Genomic DNA, 25,381 nt, shown 5'->3' with positions numbered 1-25,381 from the left:
GATGAATGTGTGTGTGTGTCACTGTGAAAGGGAGTGCAAGACCCCATCTGTTATCCTGTTCAGAAAAAATGGATCATCATTGTTGTCCAGAACTGGCTGATTGGCCCTGCAACATCTTGTCTAGCAATTAAATTTTGATTAAAACAGAGAGCAGTCTTGCTTCTGAACAGACGGAGATAAAGTGCTGTAAAAGCCTCGCAGCGACAGGAACAAATGCATTGCACAGAGTTACAGTAGGAGGATAAGAGCTGTAGTTACTGAAGCCTTGTGTCAGAAGCTAAAATCAGTGCCATAAAACTTTCAGAGCAAAGCAAATCCTGGCTTTCAATCTGAGCCAATCCCTGGCACTTTCTGCAAACTTTGACTCACACTGGGGTGATACTTGCAACACCAGTCTGCCTCCTTTGCGTTGTATCTTTAAACAGCCATGAGCTATTTCAGATGTGTGTGTGTGTTATCTTGTTGGCACATATACAAGAATTTAATGCTCCAAATGACTGTTGATATCGGTCTGACCCACTGTAATGTAATTTAATCAAAGTAGAGATGCCTTGAGTTTATGAGGAACTCAGGAGAGGTGAGCCTGTTTCCAAATAGAATACGTACTCCTCAGTACTCATCTCCTTGGAAAAACTCACAAATGCACCAGTTCCTAAATCGGATCCACTCTCGCGTCCCTTTCCTTACAACACAGGTTCAAATAAATGCTTGTGGAAATGAATGGTGGGCAGAACTCCAAATGAAACTGCTTATTTATCCCCTGACAACATTAAGTAAGGCCTAATCTCTCCCATCTCCAAACACGAGTTTGACATTTGGGTTGTGCAACAGCTTCAATGTCAGGTTTTGAGAGAAATGAGAGATGAGAGAAAGAGGGCAACAGCAAAGAAACAGTAAAAACTACCAAAGTTCTGTTGCAAATGTTCTGAAACAGTCTTTGAGGCTGTATAATAATCTGAAATCCAAGTCACAAATGGATTACACGAGTCTGGTTGTTAGGCAAATATACCTTGAGTTCATGCATCTTTGTAAAACTCGAAAAATGCTCATTTTGGCTTTCATCAATCATTGAAGGAGGTCCCAGCCATATTGTCCTCTTGGCATAATTGCTGTACCCTTGGAAAAACAAACAAACAAACAAAAAAAAAACAAACAAACAAGAAAAAAAACAACTTTTGAAACAGGCACATTCTCTCTATTGGTCAAGTCAAATCCGTATGCTCAAGGTCAGTTCAAATGAGTGAACACAAGGTGAACCCACAGTTGCAAGTGGTTACATCCAATCATTGTTGAGAGAGAGAGAGAGAGCCTGTGTTCTTCCAATGAGAGCAGCCTGCTGCCTGCTGCTTCATCTCCGTGCAGCTCCGGCCCTCCTAGCGATGATGTAATGTCATGAATATTGAAACAGGTTGCTTGGTGGTCGGGAGGCGCTCGACTCAGCATCCCTTCTGCCTCCCCATCACCACTACCCTTCAGCATCCGGCAAGGAAAAAAAAACACACACACATCCAGAAAAGGTAAGATTTTCAACTGGAGCTTCGTGATTTCCATGTAATAAGCCCTTGTCTTTGACACACAGCGTGTTTCAGATGAATGTGCCAACAATAACCTGTATGAAGGGCAAATGTCTGTCTGTGGTCCACATTCTGTTCTGTACTGTCAGGCCTCCAAGGTGGGTTGAATTACTGTTGCTGCTCCCGGTTGTTTGTATGTAGAAAACACTCGGAGCTATGGTTTCTTCCCCTCTTCTTGTTCAAACTAATTTGATAGTCTTTATTTAATCAACACTAAATGAGAAACTGTGTGTGGTGGAGTTTGTGACAGCCAGTCGATGTTTGATGCTTTTGAAAACCAAAGATACAAAGGGAAAAAAAATGCATAAATTGCTCCAGCTGGACTAGGTGAAAGAAACGTTGTGTCGGTTGTTTCTGACTTTTATGGCTCATCCATTTGAGTAATGAATCATCGCTGTAATGTTGGATATGAGGAGTGAGATGATGGCTGACAGGAAACGGCTCTCTTAGCCTACTCTTGTTAAGCCTGGATGTGGATCGGCCATTCTTTGTCTCTTATAGGTCGAGGATCAGATCAGAGGCCACTCAAAATCTGTCAGCTGAACTGAAACAGGTTTAATTGGCTGGCTGTGGCCTCGGGTTTAATAGCCGGTGGCGTTGCCTTCTCTTTGCTCTCTCTCTCTCTCTCTCCCGGTGCCGTCTCATGACGCAAATGATTGTCTAATTGCCCGATCTGCAGCTGATCTCATGCACATCTCATCAAACATGGGCTGACCGACCGACTGCATAATCACTGGTGGTCACGGAAGCCTAATTGGCATGGTTTATTAGAAGAGCCTCATCTAAAATGCAAGTTGCTTCCTGATGTTCCGTTTTTGTTTTTAATAACCAGCTTATTACAATTCGCTTTTCAGTAGCGGAAAGTCTAAGTTTGTGGTGGACCTGTAGAGGACAACCTTTTCCTATTGGGTTTATTTTAACGTGGATCTTATCCATATTTTGCTGCCTTTCGGTCTGAAAAGTTAATTGTTTTGTAGCCGCAGGGTTACTGGTGACGAGGATGGATGTTGTTGTTGAGGATGAGCTGAGCCTCTGACACCATGATGAACCCATCCTCTGCCGACTCACCGCGGCAGCCAGACAATAGCAGCCGGAAGCAGCAGCAGCGGTCGTCGTCTCCGGCCGGGCTCAAAGACAGTGGATCTAAAGCTACACAGAAAGGCAGCAACTCGTCAAAGCCTATCACGTCAAAGCAAGGAGCAGGAGGAGGAGGAGGAGGAGGAGGAGGGAGAAGCAGCCGAGGTCATTCACCCGTTTCGACAGGCAGGGAGCGGCAGGCCGGAGGCGCTCCTGCCAGCAGAGGCGCGGCTGCTGTCCAGGCTGCTGGTGCTGAAAGCCCGACGCTGAACAGGCCCGCGGCGGCGGCGGCAGAAAGAGGCGGCATCCAGACGCCCGAGGACTCTCCCCGACTCGCCGCTGATGCTTCCAGAGCAGATTCGAACCGAGTCGTCTCCGACCAGCCCTGCGCATCGAAATCCCCCAAACTGAGGAGCAAAAATCCGAGAGGATTGGAGGCCGCCGCCGCGACAAGTGGCAGCAAGAAGAGCTCCAAAGGCACAGTGGGCTGCGGACCCGGTTTCTGGAAGGAGGGATGCTTACAGTCCGAGCTAATACAGTTTCACTTGAATAAGAGCTTGGGGAAGAAAGGGACAAAGATGCAGTCGAAATCAGCGTCACCTCCGATCTCAGAGCCGGAGCTGTCCCCCGAACCCGATAGTCCCCAGCCGGCTCCACCGCCAAACCAGAGACTGCAAGAAGAGATAGAGAGGCTGGAGGATGAAAACGAGGATCTTAAGGTAAACTGTAACATACTACAAGCTTGACCACTTTCCAGTTGTTTACATCTCATCATTTTTTAGCGTGCGCAGTGGTCACACCTGTTGTATTTGCTTACAAGCTGCATAGTGATTAGTGCACTTTGTTTTGAAAAAAATACAGGCCATACAGGCAAATTAGCCAAGGTCTAATGCTTTGTGACGCCTTTGAATTTTTTCCTCCATACTATAGACTGAAATAGAGGAGATGCGTGCAGAGATGGATGAGATGCGGGACACTTTCTATGAGGAAGACGCCTGCCAGTTGCAGGACATGCGCAGAGAGCTGGAGAGAGCAAACAAGAACTGCAGGATCCTTCAGTACCGCCTGAAGAAGGCCGAGAGGAAGAGGCTCCGGTTCACAGAGACTGGCCAGGTGGATGGAGAGCTGCTCAGAAGTTTGGAGCAAGACCTCAAGGTGAGTCTATGGAGGGCTGAGCATCATTCTGAACATTACAATATATCATAATCATGATTCATAGCAACTTGTGCCCTTTATGCCCCTGTCTCTTCTGTTTCGGGTCCTTCTCCCAGGTGGCTAAGGATGTGTCTGTGCGCTTGCACCATGAGCTGGAGAATGTGGAGGAGAAGAGGATGAAGACAGAGGAGGAGAATGAGAAGCTGAGGCAACAGCTGATAGAGGTGGAGGTCACTAAGCAGGCCCTGCAGAATGAACTGGACAAAGCCAAAGAGGTGAGGGACTGTGGTGGGAACTTGTTAACGTTTGTTTCACCTCCTGTGCTCATATAAGTGCAATGCAAAGTATGGCCTGAGCCGTATTGGTTGAAGATATTATGAAATCACCCTTGAGTATATCATCACTTGTAAAGGTCAGATCATTCGAGCCTTTTGGGGGCAGTAATAATGACTTTTCAAGTCCCCCTCTTTAGTATTTCAAAGTAGTCTTATTGCTGGTTTGTTTTCTTGCTGCTAGCATGAGTTAGCATTAGCAATAGGGTTACTGCCAATATAGCATAGTGAAAGTGAGAAATCAGCCTAAACTCAGCCTAAACTCAGAAGGGTCATTTTTCTGTGGCCATCACACTGTGCAGGAAATATTATTTGATAAGTTAAAGCAATTAAGTTGTGTACTTTCACTTTACTCTCTGACGCATACAAATGTAAAAGCAATATTTAAAATGCACAGATTTATGGAACTTTCTGAACTGTGTTTCTGAAAATAAAGATATTATTATTGAATAAATACATATGGCTAAATAGATTAAAAGTGGAATCTGGACTGTATACTGTAGGCCTGTGTACTACAAGCTTAAGGGTTAAGGTTGACTCTGAATTTGAAAGAATTTCCATAGTAGAATTTTTTAAGGATTTTCAAGACACTCATTAATAGTCATAAAGGAATAATAAATGTTCTTTTTGAAACTGTTTTTACTTCGAGACGATAAAATTACACTTGTCCCGAGGGCACCCTGATTTGATTTAGAATATTTTACCAGAAATGTTCTTGAGTGTGACTTTAAACAGTTCTTTTTTTTCCATTACTGGGCCTTCAGTGTTCCATAAATGCAGATGATATCACTGCCTTCAGTAAGAAAACAGTGATGTGATGGTGATGTAACTGTTGTTTCCCTGCAGCTCTCACTGAAAAGAAAAGGAAGCAAGGATGGGCAGAAAGCTGAGAGGAAGGCTCCACAGACTCCGATTGAGGTGAACCAGCATTTACATTATTACATTATAAAGTTAGAAACTTCAGTGGAGATGTTTAATAATGAGGTTTTTTTGCAATGCAATTTCCAAATTAAAACAAAACGCAATATGTATAACTAGGTACCATTTACAATAAACTAGTAAACATTTACAATATGTGCAAAGACAATGAAAATGTTTCCGGGAATGTTGAATTTAAGCATAATTACATTGCCAGTGTATATTCTTCCATGTTGACTTTATGAAAATAAATGCAACACCCAGAGGACAGACGGTAATGGAAAAATATACTCTTGACAGGAAGAAAATGATGATTTGAAATGCCAGCTGGCCTTCATCAAGGAGGAAGCCATTCTGATGAGGAAAAAAATGGCAAAGATTGACAAAGAGAAGGACCGACTGGAGCAGGAGCTGCAAAAGTACCGCTCCTTCTACGGGGACGTGGACAGCCCACTGCCTAAAGGCGAGGCTGGAGGGCCTCCCACCACCCGTGAATCGGAGCTGAAACTCCGCTTACGCCTAGTGGAGGAGGAGGCGAACATCTTGGGGAGGAAAATTGTGGAGCTGGAGGTGGAGAACAGGGGTCTTAAGGCTGAGCTGGATGACATGAGGGAGGACAGGTACTGTGCATTCATTCATCAGATTCTTGATTATTGAAAAAAGTAGAAAAGACTAGTTGAAATGTTGTCATATTTAAAAGGAAAATAATTTTGTTCCCACATCGATTCAGTCAATAATGTGTGAAAAGAAAATAGTATTATTTTCTTGACTGAGTTTAACTTGACTCTATAGTAAGACCATTCCTAAAAAAAATGACAACATGTTAAACTACGTGTCAGAGTTAGCACTGCTTCTCTCCTTTTCTGTACTAGTCTGGTGGCTGCAGGAGTGGACGGCTCTGGTACTGGAGGTCAACAGTGCAGAGAGCAGGGAGAGGCCCTGTCAGAGCTCAGGCAGCAGCTTCAGCTGGTGGAAGATGAGGCGGAACTTCTCCGCAGGAATTTAGCAGATGTGGAAGAGGAAAACAAAAAGGTAGAAGGACTCATTTGCTCAACAGGGCAGCTGCATTGCTATTGCGAGATTCAAGGACAAACCTGCTAACAGTATAACCACAATACAGTAATTACTTCACAATTGTTTCCTCTTTCCTTGTGTATCTTTGGATATTATTGGTATTATCATTGACTTTGAGGCTTTTTAAGTCTGTCTTTTATCTGAGCCTCACACATGCACTATGTGCACATGGAAATAACATTCAGTTTCATCTTTAGGTGACAGGTGAACTCAATAAGCTGAAATACAAGGCTGGATCCCATGAAGCTGGATCGAGACATGGAGGAGGTTTGCTTCTATTTCAGTTTTTCAGTGTCTTCCAGTAAGCCGTTGTTACAGGAGATGAAACAGCAGCCCTGCAGAGCAGGGAGATGTCTGTTCTATTTCAGCATAATAAATCTGTTAAGAAAAATGTGTTTCATAAAGCCTCCAGGAGCTGCACATTAAAGTCTCATTTGCAGAGGTGTTCCACTTTTCATTGTTGCCTTGTTCCAACCCCAGGAGGAGCTGACCCTGCTAAAGTGGAGGCCCTTCAGGAGGAGCTGAAAGCAGCACGTCTACAGATCAATGAACTGAGTGGCAAAGTTATGCAGCTCCAGTACGAGAACCGTGTGCTGCTCTCCAACATGCAACGCTACGACTTGGCATCCCACCTCGGCATCCGCGGAAGTCCACGGGACAGTGATGCAGAGAGCGATGGAGGGCGGGACGATGACACTCCTTCAGCCTCAGCTTCCTCCCCTCGCCTCCTCCCGCCTCACCGCAAGCGTGAGGGCCCTATTGGAGGGGAGAGCGACTCAGATGAGGTGAGGAACATCCGCTGCCTCACCCCAACACGGTCCCTTTACTCACCTGTAGACAGTCGTTTTTTATCCAGAAGCCTGAAGGACCGGCAGCAGATGATAGACATCCGCATTGAGGCGGAGAGGCTGGGTCGGACCATCGATAGGCTCATTGCTGACACCAGCACTATCATCGCTGAGGCCCGGGTTTATGTCACAAATGGGGAGCTGTTTGCCAGGCTGGATGAGGATGAGGAAGGTAGCAGGTAATTAACACATCAAAGCGGTTAACAGTCTCTGTATTACTCATTCAAATCACTCTACTTTGTTTAACTACTGTATGTGAAGTGATATTTTAAGTCCAAACATACTCTACATCTGCACCACAGGATCAGAGAGCATGAGCTGCTGTACCGTATCAACGCCCAGATGAAAGCCTTCAGGAAGGAGCTGCAGAGCTTCATAGACCGGCTGGATGTTCCTAAGCAGGAGGATAAACAGGCAGAAGAGCCACTGTCTGTAAGCTGACACAAACACATGAATATGAATGACTTTGATGAGTGTAATTTTTGTGTTTTCTAATATGCACTTTTCTAACTTCCTGTCAACCTGCCCCTCACCCCCTCTGCTCTCTTCCCCTTTTTATTTTAACTGTCAACCATCAAGATGTTTCAGCCAATTATTTTGCTGATCCTCATCCTTGTTTTGTTTTCCTCGCTCTCTTATGCCACCATTTTTAAATTGGTATTCCTCTTCACCCTCTTCTTTGTTCTGTAAAGCACACACTCAGTATCACAATATGTACCTTTTCATTATTTCTTTTTCACTCATTCGTTCATTTCAGTTCTGTTATGTTGAACACGTCACATAAGGTCACTCAAGGTACAGGGCATTTTCATTTCCCATGTATGATGCAAGCCACCCAGCTACTCAGATGCTTTCAACATTTATTGGAGACCAAACGCCTTGGAATGACACTGGAGGTGAGGTGAGTATGTCATTAAACTGTGAGTAATGAGCTTTTTCCCATCAGTTCAAGTTAGAGTTTTGAAAATTTTGCAGTTTCAAAGGCTCTACACACCCACTGTATACCTACGCAGACGTTTTCACTTACTGTGCCTAATTAGATGCTCACGATAGTGCAGGCTTGTACAGACTGTATTTGACTGACAAATGTTTCAGTCCTCTCACCCGTAGTCAGCTGAGATAGGCTCCAGCTCCCCACAACCCTGACGGATAAGTGGTATAGAAAGTGGATGGATGGATGGATGTTTCGGTCCATTTTCAATGTGAGCCCAGGGCTAATCAGAAAGGGTAATTGAAATTACCTGTGTGGGTGTGCAGGGCCTTTAATTGGATTAAAAAATGCCGGGGAGAAATTTAACTGCCACTACAGTAAGTACCAAGAATCTATAATGAATCTATCTGTAATCATTTCATTTCATCTAGTGGAGTTTTTAAAAGATCTGTTTATTCGTGAGGTTTTGATATGAGAGCAGCAACAACCAGATTTGTACAATGTAAGCCGTGCTACAGTTTGTGTTATGAAATTTAGGGCACACAGAGACTATACACAGTCTCAAGTGCACACTTACAATAATAACACCGACACTCACCCACCATCTGGTACTGAAACAAACATTAGGCCCATGTCTCTCTTGCTTCTGAGGCAACTTCACTGCCTGGGTCATGATAATATGTCAACATAACCTGTGACAAATCACCCAAACGTCCAAGGGGAATATGATAGCGTTGGTATTTTACTCATATGTGGATATTTATGGGATATTTAGACCCCTGGGTGGGTCTGAAAAATCAAGCCAAAATGTACTGATGGTGGATCTGTTGAAACCAAGGGACCTGACCACCAGGACGGGGGCGGAACCGGGCTAATGCTTTCATCCCACCGGTGGGATGTTTTACGTCACATATTAGGGCCAGCTGTGGAGAAAGAGGGAGGGTATGAGAAAGGAGAAGAGAGAGAGAGAGAGTAAGCAGGATTTTATTCCCGTTAATGAAAGCATCATTTCAACTGTAGGCTGCATTCCAGTCCAGACTTCATTTCAGCTGCTTCGCTAGCTGAGATGCAGCCCTTCGTCGCTGTTTTTGAAGAACATTCATTGCAACATTCAGGACCATATTAGAGAAAGAGGTAAGGGTTTATTCATCCAAATGCCTCATGCTTCGTATGTCTCCAGACAGCGGAAGATGTGGGTCGATTCAAGTTATTTTTGGCACTCGAACGCAACATTTGAGAAAACCTGAAAACTATTATTACTACTTAACCTACTGATAGCCACTATATCACAAGGAACAGAGCACCGAAGTGGACTACTTTATTTTCAGTACTGACGTTAAACAAGCTGCGGCAGATCCTCGGAAGCTAGCAACTTGTGTTATCTCTTAAATCAAGATGGATAAAACCCACCCCTCTTTGCTGTCCTCGTGATAATCACCCCCCTCTCGTGCTAAGATAGCAGAAAATGGCAGATGTGTGAGAGTTGTCCTGCCACGGATGAGAAAAAAGGAAAGGTAGTGGAACTTTTTCCTTTACTAGCAAATGATACCTGACATTATCTAATGCGTATTTTGCAGCAGTAACTTACATGTAGTGCAATCATTATTGCTCTCGGGTCGTACTAAAGTTGTTTGTTGCCTATAATCAGTAACGGTTAGCACACAGCTGTTTTTGAGTGTAGGGCCCATCACGCGCAGTGCGGAAATTGATTGGTTGCCTTGGATACAGCGCGTGGTGGTGTTCTGCGACGTAATTAGAGCAACCCGGTGTCATTAATGACAAGGAAAATTAAAAATGAAGGACAAGATTATAGTTTCAAAGTGTTGGATATTTCTCTCTTGCTTGCTAAAGACGCCGTTAAGCTATCTGGTTTGGGGAAAGAAACTCATGGTTACAGGGAGTAAAAATACTCCGCCACTCTTACATCTGTGCGCGCTCCGTGATATTTTGGGAACTTCTTCCATTCGCGTCGGAGTGGTTACTGGGTGTCTGTCTTTGCCAGCTCTGGGTTGTCGCCTACAACGACTCTGTGCAGCGAAGAGAGACGACACTGCGCGTCCGAGGTTTCGTTACAAACATGTAAAAAGAAAACAGCGCGGGGGTGCAGCAGTGAGGAGGTCTTTGAAAGATAAGCCCAGGACACTTTGGGGACTCTGGCACAAAATATGACGGTTTGACCTCTCGGCGGAGATATGGAAGGGACCAACGCGTACGGTCCCGTCGCCTCTGTGAGCCCAGCGGTGGCTGCTGCTTTGAGCGCTGCTGTGTGGCCAGCGGGGGATTTGGCCGGCTTTGGATAATTGGCACACTCAGTGTGCCAGCAGATTGAGTCGGGAGATGGGGAAAGTGTGCTGATCTCTATCAGAAAGTATTTCAGCTTTACAAAGCATAAGTGGATATTTACGAACAACTTAATTATCTGATCAAAAATTTTTGAGGTTTTATTTTAATGCGCTGGAGGAATGTGGAGTGCGTTTATGAACGGCTCGGGGCTGCACGGTGGTGGCGGGGGCTACGTTCCGTCACAGGGTTGGGAGTTTGTGCCGTGCTCCAGGATGGACAGGGCAGACAGAGGCAAGGGCAAAAGCCGCAGCCCCCTGAGGAGGATCTCCTCTCCGCCCACTGTCTTCAGCCAGCTCTACGAGCCCCAGTTCGGTGTTCCACCAAGTGGGGGAGAAGGTGGATCAGGGACGCAGATTGAGCTCCTCAGGGGACAAATGTGGCCGGGTCCTGAGCCCCAGCAGCAGCAGCAGCAGACACAACACATGCGGCTTAAAAAGAAATTTGAGGATTTGAAAAAGCGACATGTACAGGACAAGGAAGGATGGATACGTGAGAAGGAGTCATTGTTGAGAGAAGTGGCTGACATACAAGTAATTAGAAATATATATTGCCCTGTTAAGCTAATATATTTCTTTGCATCTTTAGTCCTCTAAATATGCGCTATAATATCTTTTCCGTACCGTAGTCTTGCACTTGCTCACTGGTTCACGGCGCATTTGTTGTGTTTTGTAGTATCATGTATTATATTCCTACATTGTTCCATAGGGCTTCAAATTCAATATTTTGGTGCAGCAAAATTTGGTACACCCCAGTAAGCGTCACTTTATTACCAAGTATGAATTTGCTTCTTAGTTATTTCAGTTACATCTGTAACTTTCAAATGTGCCAGCTCATCTTGTCATCTTTGATTGACAAGAGTGGTGCCAATTGTGTTTCCATGTAGGGAGGGGAGAACCGGAGGATTCTGCTGGACCTGAAGACAGTTTTGGAGGAAGTGCAGTTGGAGGTGAAGAGAGAGGAGGAAAAGAGGAGCGAGCTCCAGCTGCAGTACACCAGAGACAGATGTGCCTGGGAGCTGGAGAAGGCTGAGCTCAAGTGCAGGATAGCACAGGTAATTCAGGGATGCCGGTGGCAATGATGTGTGGGTGGGATTTGAGTTTAAGTCTTCACAAACGCATCTGAAAACAAATAATCAGCCCGTTGCAGAGTTTAATGTCAATGTACTGTGTTCGTTAAATTATAGCTGTGCATGTCTGGTGTGCATGCTTATGTATGGAGGTGCACATGCAGCATGAGGGCAGTTATACAGAGTACCACAAAAGTGTCAGTAATGTTGTTTAACAGCAACACTTAAGTTTTGTACTGCAAGTAATACTTTATTGAAGTTAATAGTCACATTATTTCTTGCCTGTATTGTGTTTGCGTATTTTCTACATATGCATGTCTGGCTTCCAGTTCAGTGTAAATTGGACTCCCGACGTCTGACACCCAATGCCAGGGTGATAAATCCCTCTGGCATCTATCCAGCTCAAGCCTCAGCTTAGCCAAAAGATTTGTACTTGGAGACAAACGTAGTTAGCCCCGCTCAGCCAGACGGAGACACCCAACTTGGCTTTAAAACGCTAGCTCTAATTAGATGAAATATTAACCTATTGATGCCAAGGACAGCTAGCTAAGTGTTTCTTGAAATGGGCAGAAAGTACTTGGAGAGTTAAGTTTGCATACCGGTGCCATGCTGTGTCAGGCTTTGCACGGATCACTTGAAGGACCGTGCGTACTTATTCTTCAAAGCAGTGTGGCTTTAAGGATTTTGCATTTTTTTCTGGTTAGATCAGAAGATGGATTTATTTGGTTGCCTTAATGTAGAAGCATAAACCTGATCAGACTCGTTCATGAAAACTTTTGATCCTGAGTTTAATTTCTCTTTCTGTTGGCTGTCTTTGCATGTCTCAGTGCTTGTCGTGTCTCTAGGTTTTTGTGATGTTGTGACAACAGTGTCTTTATCTGCCATTTGAGCCCCTTATGCTTCCTAGACTTACGACAAAATGGTCACGTATTCACCCATCTCACGGCCCTTTTTTTTGTTTGTCCTCCCGAGCTACAAGAAAAATCAAATGAATCTCTGCATAATGTGATGAAGCTTAAGAGTTCCAAAATGTGGTGGTTTTAATTAACAAGGAGATGCAATGATATTGCACAGTAGTTTGGCAAGACCACTGGTTACACAGGAATGCAACTTAGTAACATGGTTTTACCAAATCACAGGTCAGACAGATGGTTTAACTGCCAAAATGAAGTTCCCTGTGTGTGAGTAGAGGGCACAGTGCTGCTGTTCCTCTTCTTCTTTGTCTTGCTCTGTGCCTTCTCACACTGTGGTTGGCTGAGAGTCTTATAAAAACAGACATTTACTGCTCTTCTTTGTGTTTGTAAAGCTCAAGGTGGTGGAGGGGGAAAGAGACTTAATCTACTACAGGAGGTTATATCACACACACACACGCACATACACACACACAGACGCACACACATATTTACGTTCCATCACTTTACATTTACTTTACACTTTACACTTTACATTAATTTCCTAGAGGCTAACTAACCTTAACAATAAACATTATTTGCCTAATCCTAACTCTGACCTTAATCTAAATCTAACCTCAGCCTAACATTAAAGCAAGCCTTCACCCCAATATTTAATGATTTACGTTGTGGTGACTTACATTTTGTCTGCACAGGAATATGTGTCCACACACACACACGCACTGATGTTTATAGCAAGATGCTGATGTGCATGTGAGGTATCTGTGTTAGAGGCAGTTTAGTCACCTGTCACTTCTGTGAGCTTTGCTGCTTTGGAGACACGTCTTAATGTTTTTTCTTTATATATTTGCAAAGTGCTGCTGTAGCTGCTGTAAGTGTACAGTCATTTTGAACAGAATACAGCACACAGGCATGCAGACATTTCTATATTTTACAAATTTCACAAACAGACCAAGGGAAATGTGACTTGGAGCTGAGCCAGTCTGGGTAGGGTTAGCTCTATTGTAAAAGTTGTTTTGTCTCGATTCCACATCCTGCCAGTTTATAGTAGCTATATGTTGACTAAGTGCTAATCTATGGTTGCTCATCAGGTTAAAAATACATCAAGTCAAAATTTTGGAAATATTTCGCAGCTCAGTAATCAAATGACTGATTTAAAGATTCCTAACTTGCCTTGTTTCCCTTTTGGGAAGTTGAGAGTAAATTTGTAACAGGTCTATAACCAAATTTGATCTTCCTTTAATTGAAAAAAGTAGCATTAAATGTATCTTGGCTGTTGATCTTAGACGAGGTTGTTAAAATAATATTTCTTTGTAATGCATGTAATTCACTCTTTCATGCTACATTCAGCCACAACAACAACAACAAAAAAATAGCCTAATCACCATTTCATTTCATGTTAGTCATTTGTGTATGAATTGCTGACCAAATCAGATGTGGGCAGCTATTCAGAGGTCTGGAACCAGAGGAAAAAACAGGAAGAAATGCATGCTGGTTTAAGGTAATTTCACTTCAAAGTGAAATGTGAACAGTTTCAGCATGGGTGAGAAACTCCTCTGTCATTTTCCACATGTGCAGAGGAGATACCTTTTTAAGTCCCTTCAGAGAGAATACAGAGGGTGTTATGGAGGTAGAAGATAGTTGTCAAGGCAGTTAGAATTGATTGATTGAATACACCGATTGATTTGAAGAGTAATTGCAGAATGAGCTTCTGTGTTTAAGAACGGCCTTTTCATGCAATCAGTGGAATGAGCCATACAGCCGAAGAGCGCTCAACTGACCACTTCCTTGCATTTTTCTATGATAAACAGGTTGGTATTTCACTGCTAGCTTTTCTTCATTCATTCCTGCACTTTGTAGAGTGACTTTGCAAGTGGAAGCCAGTAATCAGAGGGAGGTGGCCAGAATTCTGTAGCAGATTATCCAAGCAGCCAAGTATATTATACAAACCTTCAGACAGTGTATGGAAAAAATGGTGGATATTTAAGGACTTGAACCCAGTAAGTTGAAATTTTTACGTAATTTTAAGTGAAGCCGTAAGTTAAATGGCGCTCACGTGATGTCACTGTGGAGATGTCCTGTACCTCACCAGGAGAGGCTGCTTAAATCCATGGACTAAACTGCTGTGTAAATGCTTTATAAATGATAAATGAAGTTTCATACATAAAATGTCCACACATTAGATATAGTTAGCAACAAGTTCTCATCTGATTAGTCACAAAATGAAGCTCTACAGCTACAAAGAGTTTAACCAAAACATTATATCATTTTGAGTTGAGTTAAGCTACCACTGTGCTGATGCTTATCAACAGTTGCATACTTGTTCTATTCTTAAGATTTTAATTACACACCTTTCTCCACAGTAGACCAAGGCTGTAAATGTAACTACTGTGTGTTGATTCCACATTCTTTTTGGGGACTTCTACCACCAAATACCAAGCAACCGTCCAAGGACCCAGGCAGAGGCCATGGGCCGGATATTTCCAGGCATATTTCTCTGCATGCCACTGATTTATGAAAGCTGCTGGCAGCTAGGAGACATTTCACTCTGCCTTAGCAGCCAAGTCCCCCCTCTTTCCTTTACCTCGTCTCCCACCTCCCCTAGGAATGTGACATTGTACAAGGCTCTGTGTCCGCTATTTATAGTGGGTCACCGTGGTGACACAGTTACCTTCATATACCCTGTGCCATACAGTGACAGACAGGGTGTCCAAGAGTAGCAGGGAATGGCACCTCAAGACTGGTTTGAAGATTTGTGTTCATGAGTGCGTCTCCCTCAGCTGGCTGTAATGAAGTTGACCTGTATCCCTGTTTGCGTGTATGTGTTTGCATATAGTCCTCCATAACTTATCTGCTGTCTCAACCAATAAAGTCAGCTCCTTTTTTCTTTTTCACTACAGCCTTCTTGTTTTTGCACTTTCACTGTTTGTTTACATTTAGATGTTTAAATAGACTGTGGACAGCACCCATCGTCCTCCATCTGTAATTGTGGAGAACTTTGAGAAGAGCCACAGTCAGACAGAAAGGGTTGACTTGTTTTTCTACACCATAATTTCTTGACCCCAGGCCACAGGCAGAAATAGTGCCATGAGTGAGGCTTGTAAGAAGGCTTTGGTCGCTGTCTGTGACTGAATACTGAAATAACACACTCAGGCATGCTTGTATGCATTCTCTTCCTCTTTCTAACACACACACACACACACACACACACACACACACACACACACACACACATACACACTGAGGCACAAGCATATGTGCAGATGTACAGGCGTTGTCTTGGGCTCTTTCCAGTTCTGAAGCCAACATTTTTTCCCTTTTTTAACAACAAAAATGAATATATTTACCACATAAGGGACAGATCTATGTACTAAAACACGCCCTTGTTCTAAAATACTATCAAAGAGAAAAATTCCTTCCATCATAGTGTCTCTCTGGTAGAGGACAAGTCACATTCATTTTCTATGTGCTTATTCAGAGGTACAAATCAGACAACCAAGACTAAAATTTTTAATTTCAGTCAGTCAGTTTTTCAAGCTGCTTTAAGTGGGAGTTAACTGTTCTTGTTTTGCACTTTTCCATTCTCAGTAAGTGACATGTTTTTGGCCTCAACACAGTAAAATTCCCAGGGGAAATGCCCAGGGTACTTCGCTTGGAAAGGGCATAGAATAGGGGCATTCAGCAATATTATCATTAAACAAAAATGTTCAGTTGAACCTAATAAAGTTGCCATTTTTGTAACATGATTGTCGATGTTGAGAAGAATCCCAAGTTTTGTCTTATTAGTGCTGAGAGATCCTTGTGTGAATCTGTTTGACTGAGGTCACATGCATCCTCTGCAGACACATTTCGCTGTGCCTGGATCTGTCATATCCTGCACTGTATCCTGTGTTAGTGGTGTACCAGAGAAAAGAGACTTGAACCCTGTACCTGTGAACCCTATGTGTGAGTTCTTACAGGATATTTTCATCTTTCAATCTTCTCTCTCTTCTCCCTCTTCCCTCCTCTGAGCTCACTCACACTTGTCCCCATGGTGCATTATTCCCCCACTTCCTCCACCTTCTCTTCCTGCCACTCCTTCATTCTCTTAATTCCACTTGTAACAATTTTTCCCACTCTTGCTTGTCCTGTCATCTGGCCCTCATGCTTTCTTTTTCCCCCAACTGCAATTTATCCTTAATCACCACTGACTGTTACCGACTCTCCTTTCTCATCTCCCTGCTCTTTTTTTTTCCTCCTCTGTGCCCTCTCCACTCCCTGTCTCTTTCTTTCTCTTCAGTTGGAGGCTAGGGAGGGTGCTGGGTTGATCAGTGGAGGAGCCCAGTCAGCAGCAGGTCTCAGCTCTGTGGCGTCACGGAGTGCTCGAGAACAGTACGGCGAGACCTCGACGCTCCGCCGGGAGAGGGAAGAGCAGCGGAGGCTCCTGGCAGATACACATTCGGCGGCCATGGACCTGCGCTGCCGCCTGGAGCACAGTGAAAGGGACTGGTCAAGGGAGAAAGCTGAGCTGCTGGAGCGGTTTGACATGGAGAGGAGGGAGTGGGAGAGCCAGCTGAAGGATATGCAGAAGAAGATAGAAGAGGTAAGATGCTCTGAGTACACATGTCTGTATGAGAATGTTTATTAATGTTGTCAATGTTTCCTGATTTGGTTTGAGGTTGGATTAACATACAAGCAAGGTATGTGAATGACTCAAGAAAGGAAAATCCTCAAAAGTTTCTAATACCATTTCTAAATTTATGAAATCTCTCTACATGTATGATAAATGGCAGGTTATGCCCTGAGCAGCTTACACTGTGTAAAAGTTCCCTCCTTCACATCCTGTTCACTATCAACACTGTCAAAACAATATCAGTGCAACTGCAGAATAAATAATGGAGGGAGTAGAAAGAAGAGGTTGAGGATTGTGCTATTTCGTTGAGCCAGTCTATGACTTGGAGTGATGTACAGATTAGCTGACGTGCAACAGAGACATTTACGAGAGAGATTAGTAGATAAAAACATATTCCTCCTCAGGTAGTTCTAATCTGTGACAGTCAAAAAAACAGTACAGAAAAGTTTATTCATCGACAGTCTGTCTTTTCAGTTAATAGAAAAATACATTCCTGTGGCACCATCTTTGTGACAAAATATTTATGTGTTTTTGAACGAATTAACCAAACTTTAGGGGAGTCTAGATCTGTTCATCTGCTTTTTCTGCCATGTAATGATTTGCTACAACGTGATACTAAATCAATTAAATCAAACTGAATTGTTTTTTTTAAAGGCCCTCAGCTCTGGGAACTCAAGGAAAGACGAGTCAGAGAGTCAGAGAGGGAAGTAATTCAGAGCAAATTAATGAGCTGTAGAAAGTGGGACAAAGGTAGAGAATAATACAGTTTAGTATGGATGGTGACAAATCAACTCAAAATCTGATATGCCCAGAAGATCAGATTAGTATTTTTAATGAGGGATGCAAAAGTAGTTGGACAGAGTACGAAGGCACTGAAACAATTTGCTATGAAAAGAACATGTGGCTCTCATTTGTCCTTCTGAGGCCGGAAAATGAGAGAGAAAAACAGTAGAGGAATAAAGCAGACTAAAAGGCAGTAGTCCCATCTAGACATTGCGTGATGGGAAGGGAGCCCAATCAACATGAAATAGTTACTATTTTGGGATTCCATGGTAGGCCAGAGGTTATGCAGTTTTATTTGAAAGGATTCTTTCAATGTCTTTTTTTATCCCTTGTAGCCTAACTATGTCCTTATGATTTGTTGCTATAATGTCTTTCCATAGTCCTACATTAGTTTGTGATTATGCAGGAGCAATAGGTGCAGCACGGTACAACCCAAGTCCAAAAAGGGACTATTGATTGTTGTAAAAACAGCTCTTATTCTGAAGTTGAGGCCAGCTAAGGGCATCAGCTCAGTCATTCACAAGCAAGGATGAGGTGAGGTTCACCACTTTGCAGAACCTGACTGTATAAAGGACATATCTACATCAGCTCAGGAACACCTTGTAAAACAATTGTAAGAAAGCAAGTTTGTCACTGCATTTTGTTTTCATTTATGTTTTACACAACATTACTACTTTTTTGGAATAGGGGTAAATGATGCAATTGAAATTCTTCTTAAAATCAGATAATTTCATTCTTTACCCATGTACTGTACTGGACCTCATTCTAAGCATATAGTAAGAGTACAGTAATTGATAAAAGAGCAGTCAGATTACAACAGGACAATGTGTGTTGCAACATATGACTGTTGCAGTGTGGCTGAAAAAACATGATTTCTGTCTTCATCCTTTTTTTTTTTTTTTTTTCTTTAGCTGTACTGTGAAGTGAGGGCCAAGCGAGAAGGGACCGGACTGGACAGCAGGAGACAGGATAATGATGATGTTGTAAATAGGCTCAGCATACGCTCAACCAGCACTGGCTCCAGTCTGCTCAGTGACAACTGTCGCTCCGAGCCACTCAGCAGCAGCAGTCAGACAGAGGCAATCAGGCATTCGCCTTTGCTTGGTTTTGGTCGCAGCAGAAACAATGGTTGTGTCACTGCAGATGGTCACCACTCAACCTGCTTCCAAGCAGACGGCCTCTGTGAATATAATAATGCTGGTGGCAAAGTCACTCAGACTGACCTTTCACAACTTGAGATGGTGGATGAGTTGAGACCCAGAAGCACTTGGCTGCAACACACGGCCACTGATAGCAAGGAAGCTGTGGAGACAACAGAACTGGATGATGTTTGTCATGGAGCTCCTGGTTATCCGGTCCCACTGACAAATATTTCCAAAGACTGTGAAAAAAGTGTCCATGCTAGTCCTCGAGAAAGTCCTCTTTGGTCAGAGCAGAGTTATGGCTGCGACAAGAAGAAGAACACCACTGCTCTCAATGCTGTGAGTATTTCAAACTATTTTTGTATTAGCAAAAAATACCATATTTATATATGCTAGAGACACATTTGTGTCATTCTTTGCATTGTCTTTGGTTTCTGCACTGCTGACACAAACTTATTGTTATTACTGATAATCAGTGTGTCCGTGCTGTCTGAGGTATACCTGCCATTCCTCAGTTTCTTTGAAGACATAATCATGTTTGTTGACTTAAGCATGTCTTACTGTATCTCTGTCTCCCCTTCTCTGTGTCTCAGGCTCTGAAGGAGATAGCCCGTGTAAGCGAGGAGCTTTGTAGCTACCAGGATGAGATCAGAAAGAAGAGTGGAGATAGGAGGTATATAAATCCCCTTTGCTATGTTAACTTCCTGGCGCCAACATGAACCTTTGATAATCACTCTACCTGTTGTGTCTTGACGCACTTACCGTATATACTCAACGGCCACTTTATTAAGTACACCTTTCTAGTACCAGGTTGGACCCTCTTTGGCATCTGGTGACTGCTGATGCCATTTAAGTACAGTGACCTCATTGTCATGTTCAGGAAACCAGTTTGAGATGATTTGAGCTTTGTGACAAGGCGCGTTATCCTGCTGAAAGTAGCCATCAGAAGATAGGTACTCTGTGCTCTTAAGAGCACAGATGTGGTCAGCAACAATACTCCAGTAGGCTGTGGTATTTAAACGATGCTCAACTGGCATTAAGGGGTCCAAAGTGCACCAGGAAATATCCCCAGCACCCTTAGACCACCAGAAATGAGGCCAGGCAATGCTTTTCCGATCTTCTGATGTCCAATTTTGGTGAGCCTGTGCGAGTTGTAGCTGCAGTTTCCTGTTGTTAGCTGACAGGAGTGGCATCCAGTGTGGTCTTCTGCTGCAGTATTCCATCTGCTTCAAGGTTTGATGTGTTGTGCGTTCAGAGTTGGTCTTCTCTATACCTTGACTGTGATGAGTGGTTGCTTAAGTTGCAGTTGCCTTTCTATCATCTCAGGCCAGTCTGGCCATCCTCCTCTGACCTCTGGCATCAAGTTATGTTTGCCCAGAGAGCTTCTGCTCACAGGATAATTTCTCTTTTTCTGACCATTCTCTGTAAAACCCAGAGATGGTTGTGCATGAAAATCCCAGTAGATCAGCAGTTTCTGAAATATTCAGACCAGTGCATCTAGCACCAATAGCCATACCATGTTCAAAGTCACTTAGATCACCTTTATTCCTTATTCAGTTTGAACTTCAGCAGGTCGTCTTGACCACGTCTACATGCCTAAATGCACTGCCATGTGATTGGCTGATTAGATATTTGCATTAACAAGCCGTTGAACAGGTGGACCTAATAAAGTGGCCGGAGTATGTGAGTATGTGTGTCAGTGCCAATTTTGGAAATGCTGTTAGTGAATGATGAAATTACATTTTCACATGTCTCTGGCTATACTTAAAGTGACTCAAGTAAATGCATTTTGTTATCCTTCAGGAATCGATCTGAATCACTTAGCCTATGTGGGGAGAGTAAGATGTTGTTCAGCCATGATGAAACCCAAGTGGAGGTGGATGAAACTCCCTGTGACTTTAGTCAGATTTACGATGACCTTCGGGCCTTGGAGAGGGAAAACTGGATCACCTTATCACCAGAAAACACCTGGCGGGCCAACAAAGGGCAGAGCAAATCCTGGGGAGCAAACATGACTGAACCAGACCGAGAAACCCCAACAAGCTCTGGAACACTCTCTGAAACTGATACAGCAGCTCCACCAATCCCTCCTCGCATCTCTTCCTGGAATCTGAGTACTCATCCAGACACAGAACTCCACATCCCAGAATCCCCCATTACGACAATGAGGAAGTGCCATAGCCCTTGTATTCTGGTGGACAGAACGTGTAACAGCCCATCTATAGTCAGGAAGTTTGGGGCCATGCTACAAGAAAATGAAGGAAAAGTTTTAATAGATGGTGTGGTTACTTCGTGCTCTGTGCCTGCTAATGCTAAATGTAATATCAGCTGCTGCCACAACCGCTGGTCTTGTGATACAAGCAAGTTCACTAATAATAAGTCGTCTACACACGGAACTGTCCAGAAAAGCTTCTCTGAAGTCAACATATTGACTGCTGGAAGAAACCTCTCAGATCACAGCAGTGGTGTTGGGGACTTAAAAGACATACAAATGCCTCCAACTGTCAAAGAATTACCTGTAGATTTGCTTTTGTCCTCTCTTGAAACATCACCTGCCAGCTGCAAGCTTCAGGGCTCCAGAAGAAACATAATGCTGGAACAAAAAACAGCTGAGTTCAACAGAACTTTGTTTCAGGCTGAGATGGGTCGTGGTGTAGAGCAACAAGACAGTTTTCCAGTAACAGATGCCTGCTCTGTTGGTTGCCAGCCAGTTTTTACAGCAATTTCTGCATCAGATGAGGTTTTACCTCCAAGAGAGACAACATTTCTGTCACATTGTACTGATGTCACCACCTGCATCATGAGTGTGCATCCTGAAGTCACATTGTCTGTCTCCACCTCGGATTCCACAATTCATGAGGTCCATGCAAGGCAAATGAGATGTGGTCCTGATGGTCAAGAGGTCAGGATGAGCCTGTCATGTGAACAGCCACAGAGTGGACTGAGGGAGTCAACCACCATAACCTCTTGGAGTCCTGTACAATCTGAGGTCAAGCACAAAGTTCGAACAGCAAGCAGTCCTTCCAGGAAAACACAACACAGAGCGGCTACAGAGGCTCTCTATTCTGAGCCTGTCTTGCCTGTAAATACCCACGTAGGTCAGAATGTGGATAGTTCTAGCTCCAAGAATGAGAATCCCAGTGGAGCAAAGCCTCACCAAGCCAAAGTTGGTGTTTCACTCCAACAGTCGTCTGCTGAGAACAAACAAAGACAGATGACACAGTCAGGGCACCAGGGACAGCCCAGACATGTGTCTGTTTCTCCTTCCCATTCTGACTCCTCCAGACATGGGCCCCGAATGATGAATGATCATCCCTGGAAGCCCCTCACTCTGGCTGCGTACCCACGGCCCGAGGGATCCAGGTCCAACTATGGGGCAGTGGAAAGGATTCTGAAGAATTATGAAAATGCAGCCCGGGCCCAACAGAACCAGAGTCAACAGGACAAAGTGTCCTCAAGTCCTAATGTCAGTGTCAGGCAGGAGGAGACAGTCACAGAACTGAACATGCTGGATGTGGATTCTCTGCCCTTACTTCCCACTTTCACACAGACAGAGCTCAACAGCCAAAGTTCCATGAGTGTGAAAGAGATACATCGAACAGTGCAGGTGGGTAGAGCCTGGTATGTACAGTCTGCACTTGTAAGCATCCACCATCCAAGCATGTTACAGGTGTGGTATTCACTGCACAGGTGTTAATATTTAGAGACTTTCTGTTGGAATAAAATATAAACATCAGAATTTTGACTAAAATACAATAAGTCAAACTATATTTTCAAGGTCAATCACACCTGTGAACCTGGATGAGCTTACACATTTTGTTCTGTTTCATTCCATTCTGAAACACTAAGCGCTGGTTGCCCTTGACTGAGGACAGCTCCAGTGGGAATGTTGTTTATTTCTGGTATGTGCTAAAAGACAGAAGCAGGCCAGAGACTCCATTATAATCTGGGCATCTGGGCCATTCCATTGCTTACAGGCTCCTAACACAAGGAACTGCTGGTGTGGCATGTAAAATTTGAACTTGGCAGGAGGTCGATCAGCCTCATCAAGTGTTTTTCTGCTCTTTGTGTTGTAATTACAGAAGTATCTGCAAGAAGCCAGCTAACTAAATGCCATCGGCAGACCATGGAAATGAGAAAGTTCAAGTGATTACGCTGCTTCAAAGCACATTTTAGAGAAATTGTGGGAGTGATTATCAAGACAATTTTAGTTGACCTCCTAAAAAGAATGTAAATAGAGGCACCACGATAACTAAAGCTCAGCTGCAGGCGCACTGTCCAAAGTAATAGATTCTGAAGTTCTGGAAAGTGGCAGCAGATCTGCAGCATGTGTAAGGGATTTCAGTTCAGATGCTTTTCTCTTGACCAGATGGAGTGAGATGTGTGACCTTTCCACATGAGTGTGCTGTATTTATCCGTGTTCCTGTTTGAAATATACCTGTTGTTCCCTCTAGGGTCAAGAAGACTACAGATGGGACACATGACAAAATGTAAAGTATCTGAGTGTGTGAATTTGATTGTTGATAGAGCATTGTGACAATCCTAAATGGTAATTCATTTGTTTCTCCACAGGAAAACGAAGAGTCTGTCCAGAAGAACTTCTCAAGGCCCGCCCGTCCAGCCAACCGACGCCTCCCCTCCCGGTGGGCTAGCCGCTCCCCCACTTCCTCCTCGTCCACCTCCTCCTCTCCCTCTACCACCCCTGTTGTACCTACATCTTTCCCCCTCCAGAAACACACTTCCTCTTTTACCTACTCTCATGCCTTTCACATCGAGACTGTCATCATTTGAGCTGAACCAACAAGAAGCCTTTAGTGATCTGGACACTGAGCAGTTCCTTTTTATTACAGTTGTACATTCATAAATGCCAAACCCCAACAACTTCTCAATTCCTACAGACTCAGAAGTGCTTTAGTTGTGAGTTCACCTACTCACCTTTAGAATGTATGTGGCATCCAGTGGAGCCTAACTGACCAAGGAAGGCAAGAAAAGGATCTGAATCAGCTCACTTATCCAACAGTATGCTCCGAAAAACCTACCAGACATCATGATTAGCCTCAGAGGGCAGTGAGGACATCACTTTCCAGAATCCAATGCGTCATTCGTTCATGCCAATGGATATCCTATGCTCAGGTCTGGATTCTAGCCTTGACTAGTGTAGCCTTGCATATCTGCTAACAACTCACACTTCACTGTTCCCTCTGTTCAGTATACTCTATTTTCACCGTAAAAGTAATCATTGTGCATATTCAAATAATCTAAAAACTTCCAGTCAGTTGATATCAGAAATATGTATTCATTATGTACTGTATTTTGTATTTTGTGTGCTATTTGCACAAAATATGATGTTACAAACACAATATGCAGCATAATTTGCGATTCTGGTGGATCAGAGATTCCCACCAGAGTTGCTCTCAACATGCTGAATAAAGAGGTGTTGATTTTCTGCCTTCTTGAATATTAACTACAGTACATGCCTGGACTGTACCTTGCCTGTGACTAAAACATTTTGTGTTATGACTGGCTTTACATTCTTCATGTGCAAAAATGTGAATGTGAGTTCCTTTTTCCTAACTTTGTACCAAAGGCTGGTTTCTTTATATGAATTCTTTCTTCATTTGAAAATTGAATGCATTGTTTGTAATGACATTTATTTTCACCATCCACCCCATTGCTCATGTTTTCCAGTCAAAATATATGTTTAACGTCATTAATGAGAGCTTTGCACAACATGATGATGCTTATGAAAACAAAAATTAGAAGCCGTTTTTCTACCTTTACCAATTCCCAATGGTCACATATCAGGACATTAAGCCTTTTTTTGAGTCAAAGTGATGGATCATATGATGAACGTGATGCCTTTGCTGTTCTTTTTGTGTAATAAACAGAAACACTGATGATTCCTCTCCTCTTTTCACATCACATACCAAGTATCTACATTGTGTTATACTGTATGCAGTTTTATTATGCTGTGCAGCTTGACTGACTCATTTGTCAGATATTTACACTTCTTAAAATTGTCTTAAACCAAATGATACATGACTGTGAAAGCACAAGTAGCCTACAATACATTATATTGTACCTTACTGTATATACATTACACAGTAAGTATTGTTATTAAAAAGTACAATTTTAAAAGTTGGGTAGGCCCATAGTCAAAGCCTTTTAGTTTTATTTAACCTCTATATTATTATTCTCTTCAATCTTTAATCACTTATTTTACAAGCTACGAGACACTGCAGCTGCGATGCACCAGTGCAGGCATCTTCAATCTTTAGCCTGCAGTCAGAGGGAAAATGATAACAAAAAGGTCTGAAAATAAAGCAAAATTGCACAGAAATATTTTTGTGGCATCAAACAGAGGATGAGGTGGCCAATCATTTCACAAAGATGAAACACCAGAACCAAACTACTGTCTGGTTCCCACAATCTTGTGGAATGACATCTTTGGCAACACTGTCATCTCTTCCTCTGAGTGATGACTGCAGAGCTACGTGACAAGAGCAGAGGAGCCGTCCATTACTTTGAAAAGGGCGGGTGTGTGTCATTGTACTTTTCTGGTGTGTGTTTGTGCACAGCATGAATGGATTCCTCCATAAATATTTCATGCATTCC

The 25,381-nt window shown here is 43.3% G+C and overlaps 2 protein-coding genes across 6 annotated transcripts; both read left to right on the top strand.

Moving 5' to 3' along the window:
• Positions 1–1,325: 1,325 nt before the first annotated feature.
• Positions 1,326–7,868, top strand: LOC124064912 (protein SOGA3). Of its 2 annotated transcripts, none has more exons than XM_046399778.1 (11): positions 1,326–1,517; positions 2,552–3,370; positions 3,582–3,806; positions 3,923–4,081; positions 4,985–5,056; positions 5,357–5,676; positions 5,929–6,088; positions 6,328–6,397; positions 6,611–7,157; positions 7,281–7,410; positions 7,558–7,668. In XM_046399778.1, the coding sequence occupies exons 2-11, from the start codon at positions 2,615–2,617 to the stop codon at positions 7,666–7,668; spliced, it is 2,550 nt and encodes an 849-aa protein (XP_046255734.1). In that variant the 5' UTR covers positions 1,326–1,517; positions 2,552–2,614. The 2 variants fall into 2 exon arrangements, with proteins under 2 accessions (XP_046255734.1, XP_046255735.1); XM_046399779.1 differs by lacking the exon at positions 7,558–7,668 and adding an exon at positions 7,736–7,868 and having other exon boundaries at positions 1,327–1,517.
• On the top strand, positions 7,666–24,664 carry soga3a (SOGA family member 3a). Of its 4 annotated transcripts, XM_046399775.1 has the most exons (8): positions 9,901–10,782; positions 11,136–11,303; positions 16,509–16,811; positions 18,536–19,105; positions 19,360–19,439; positions 20,570–22,373; positions 23,221–23,256; positions 23,339–23,480. In XM_046399775.1, exons 1-7 carry the CDS (start codon positions 10,372–10,374, stop codon positions 23,248–23,250), a joined length of 3,366 nt encoding a protein of 1,121 aa, XP_046255731.1. In that variant the 5' UTR covers positions 9,901–10,371; the 3' UTR covers positions 23,251–23,256; positions 23,339–23,480. The 4 variants fall into 4 exon arrangements, with proteins under 4 accessions (XP_046255732.1, XP_046255733.1, XP_046255731.1 ...); XM_046399776.1 differs by lacking the exons at positions 9,901–10,782; positions 23,221–23,256 and adding an exon at positions 7,666–7,879 and having other exon boundaries at positions 23,339–24,664; XM_046399777.1 differs by lacking the exons at positions 9,901–10,782; positions 23,221–23,256 and adding an exon at positions 9,065–9,423 and having other exon boundaries at positions 23,339–24,664.
• Positions 24,665–25,381: the final 717 nt, after the last annotated feature.

This window comes from Scatophagus argus, chromosome 9 (assembly GCF_020382885.2).
Source record: "Scatophagus argus isolate fScaArg1 chromosome 9, fScaArg1.pri, whole genome shotgun sequence".
NCBI lineage: Eukaryota > Metazoa > Chordata > Actinopteri > Scatophagidae > Scatophagus > Scatophagus argus.
This window is presented reverse-complemented; position numbering and strand designations above follow the sequence as displayed.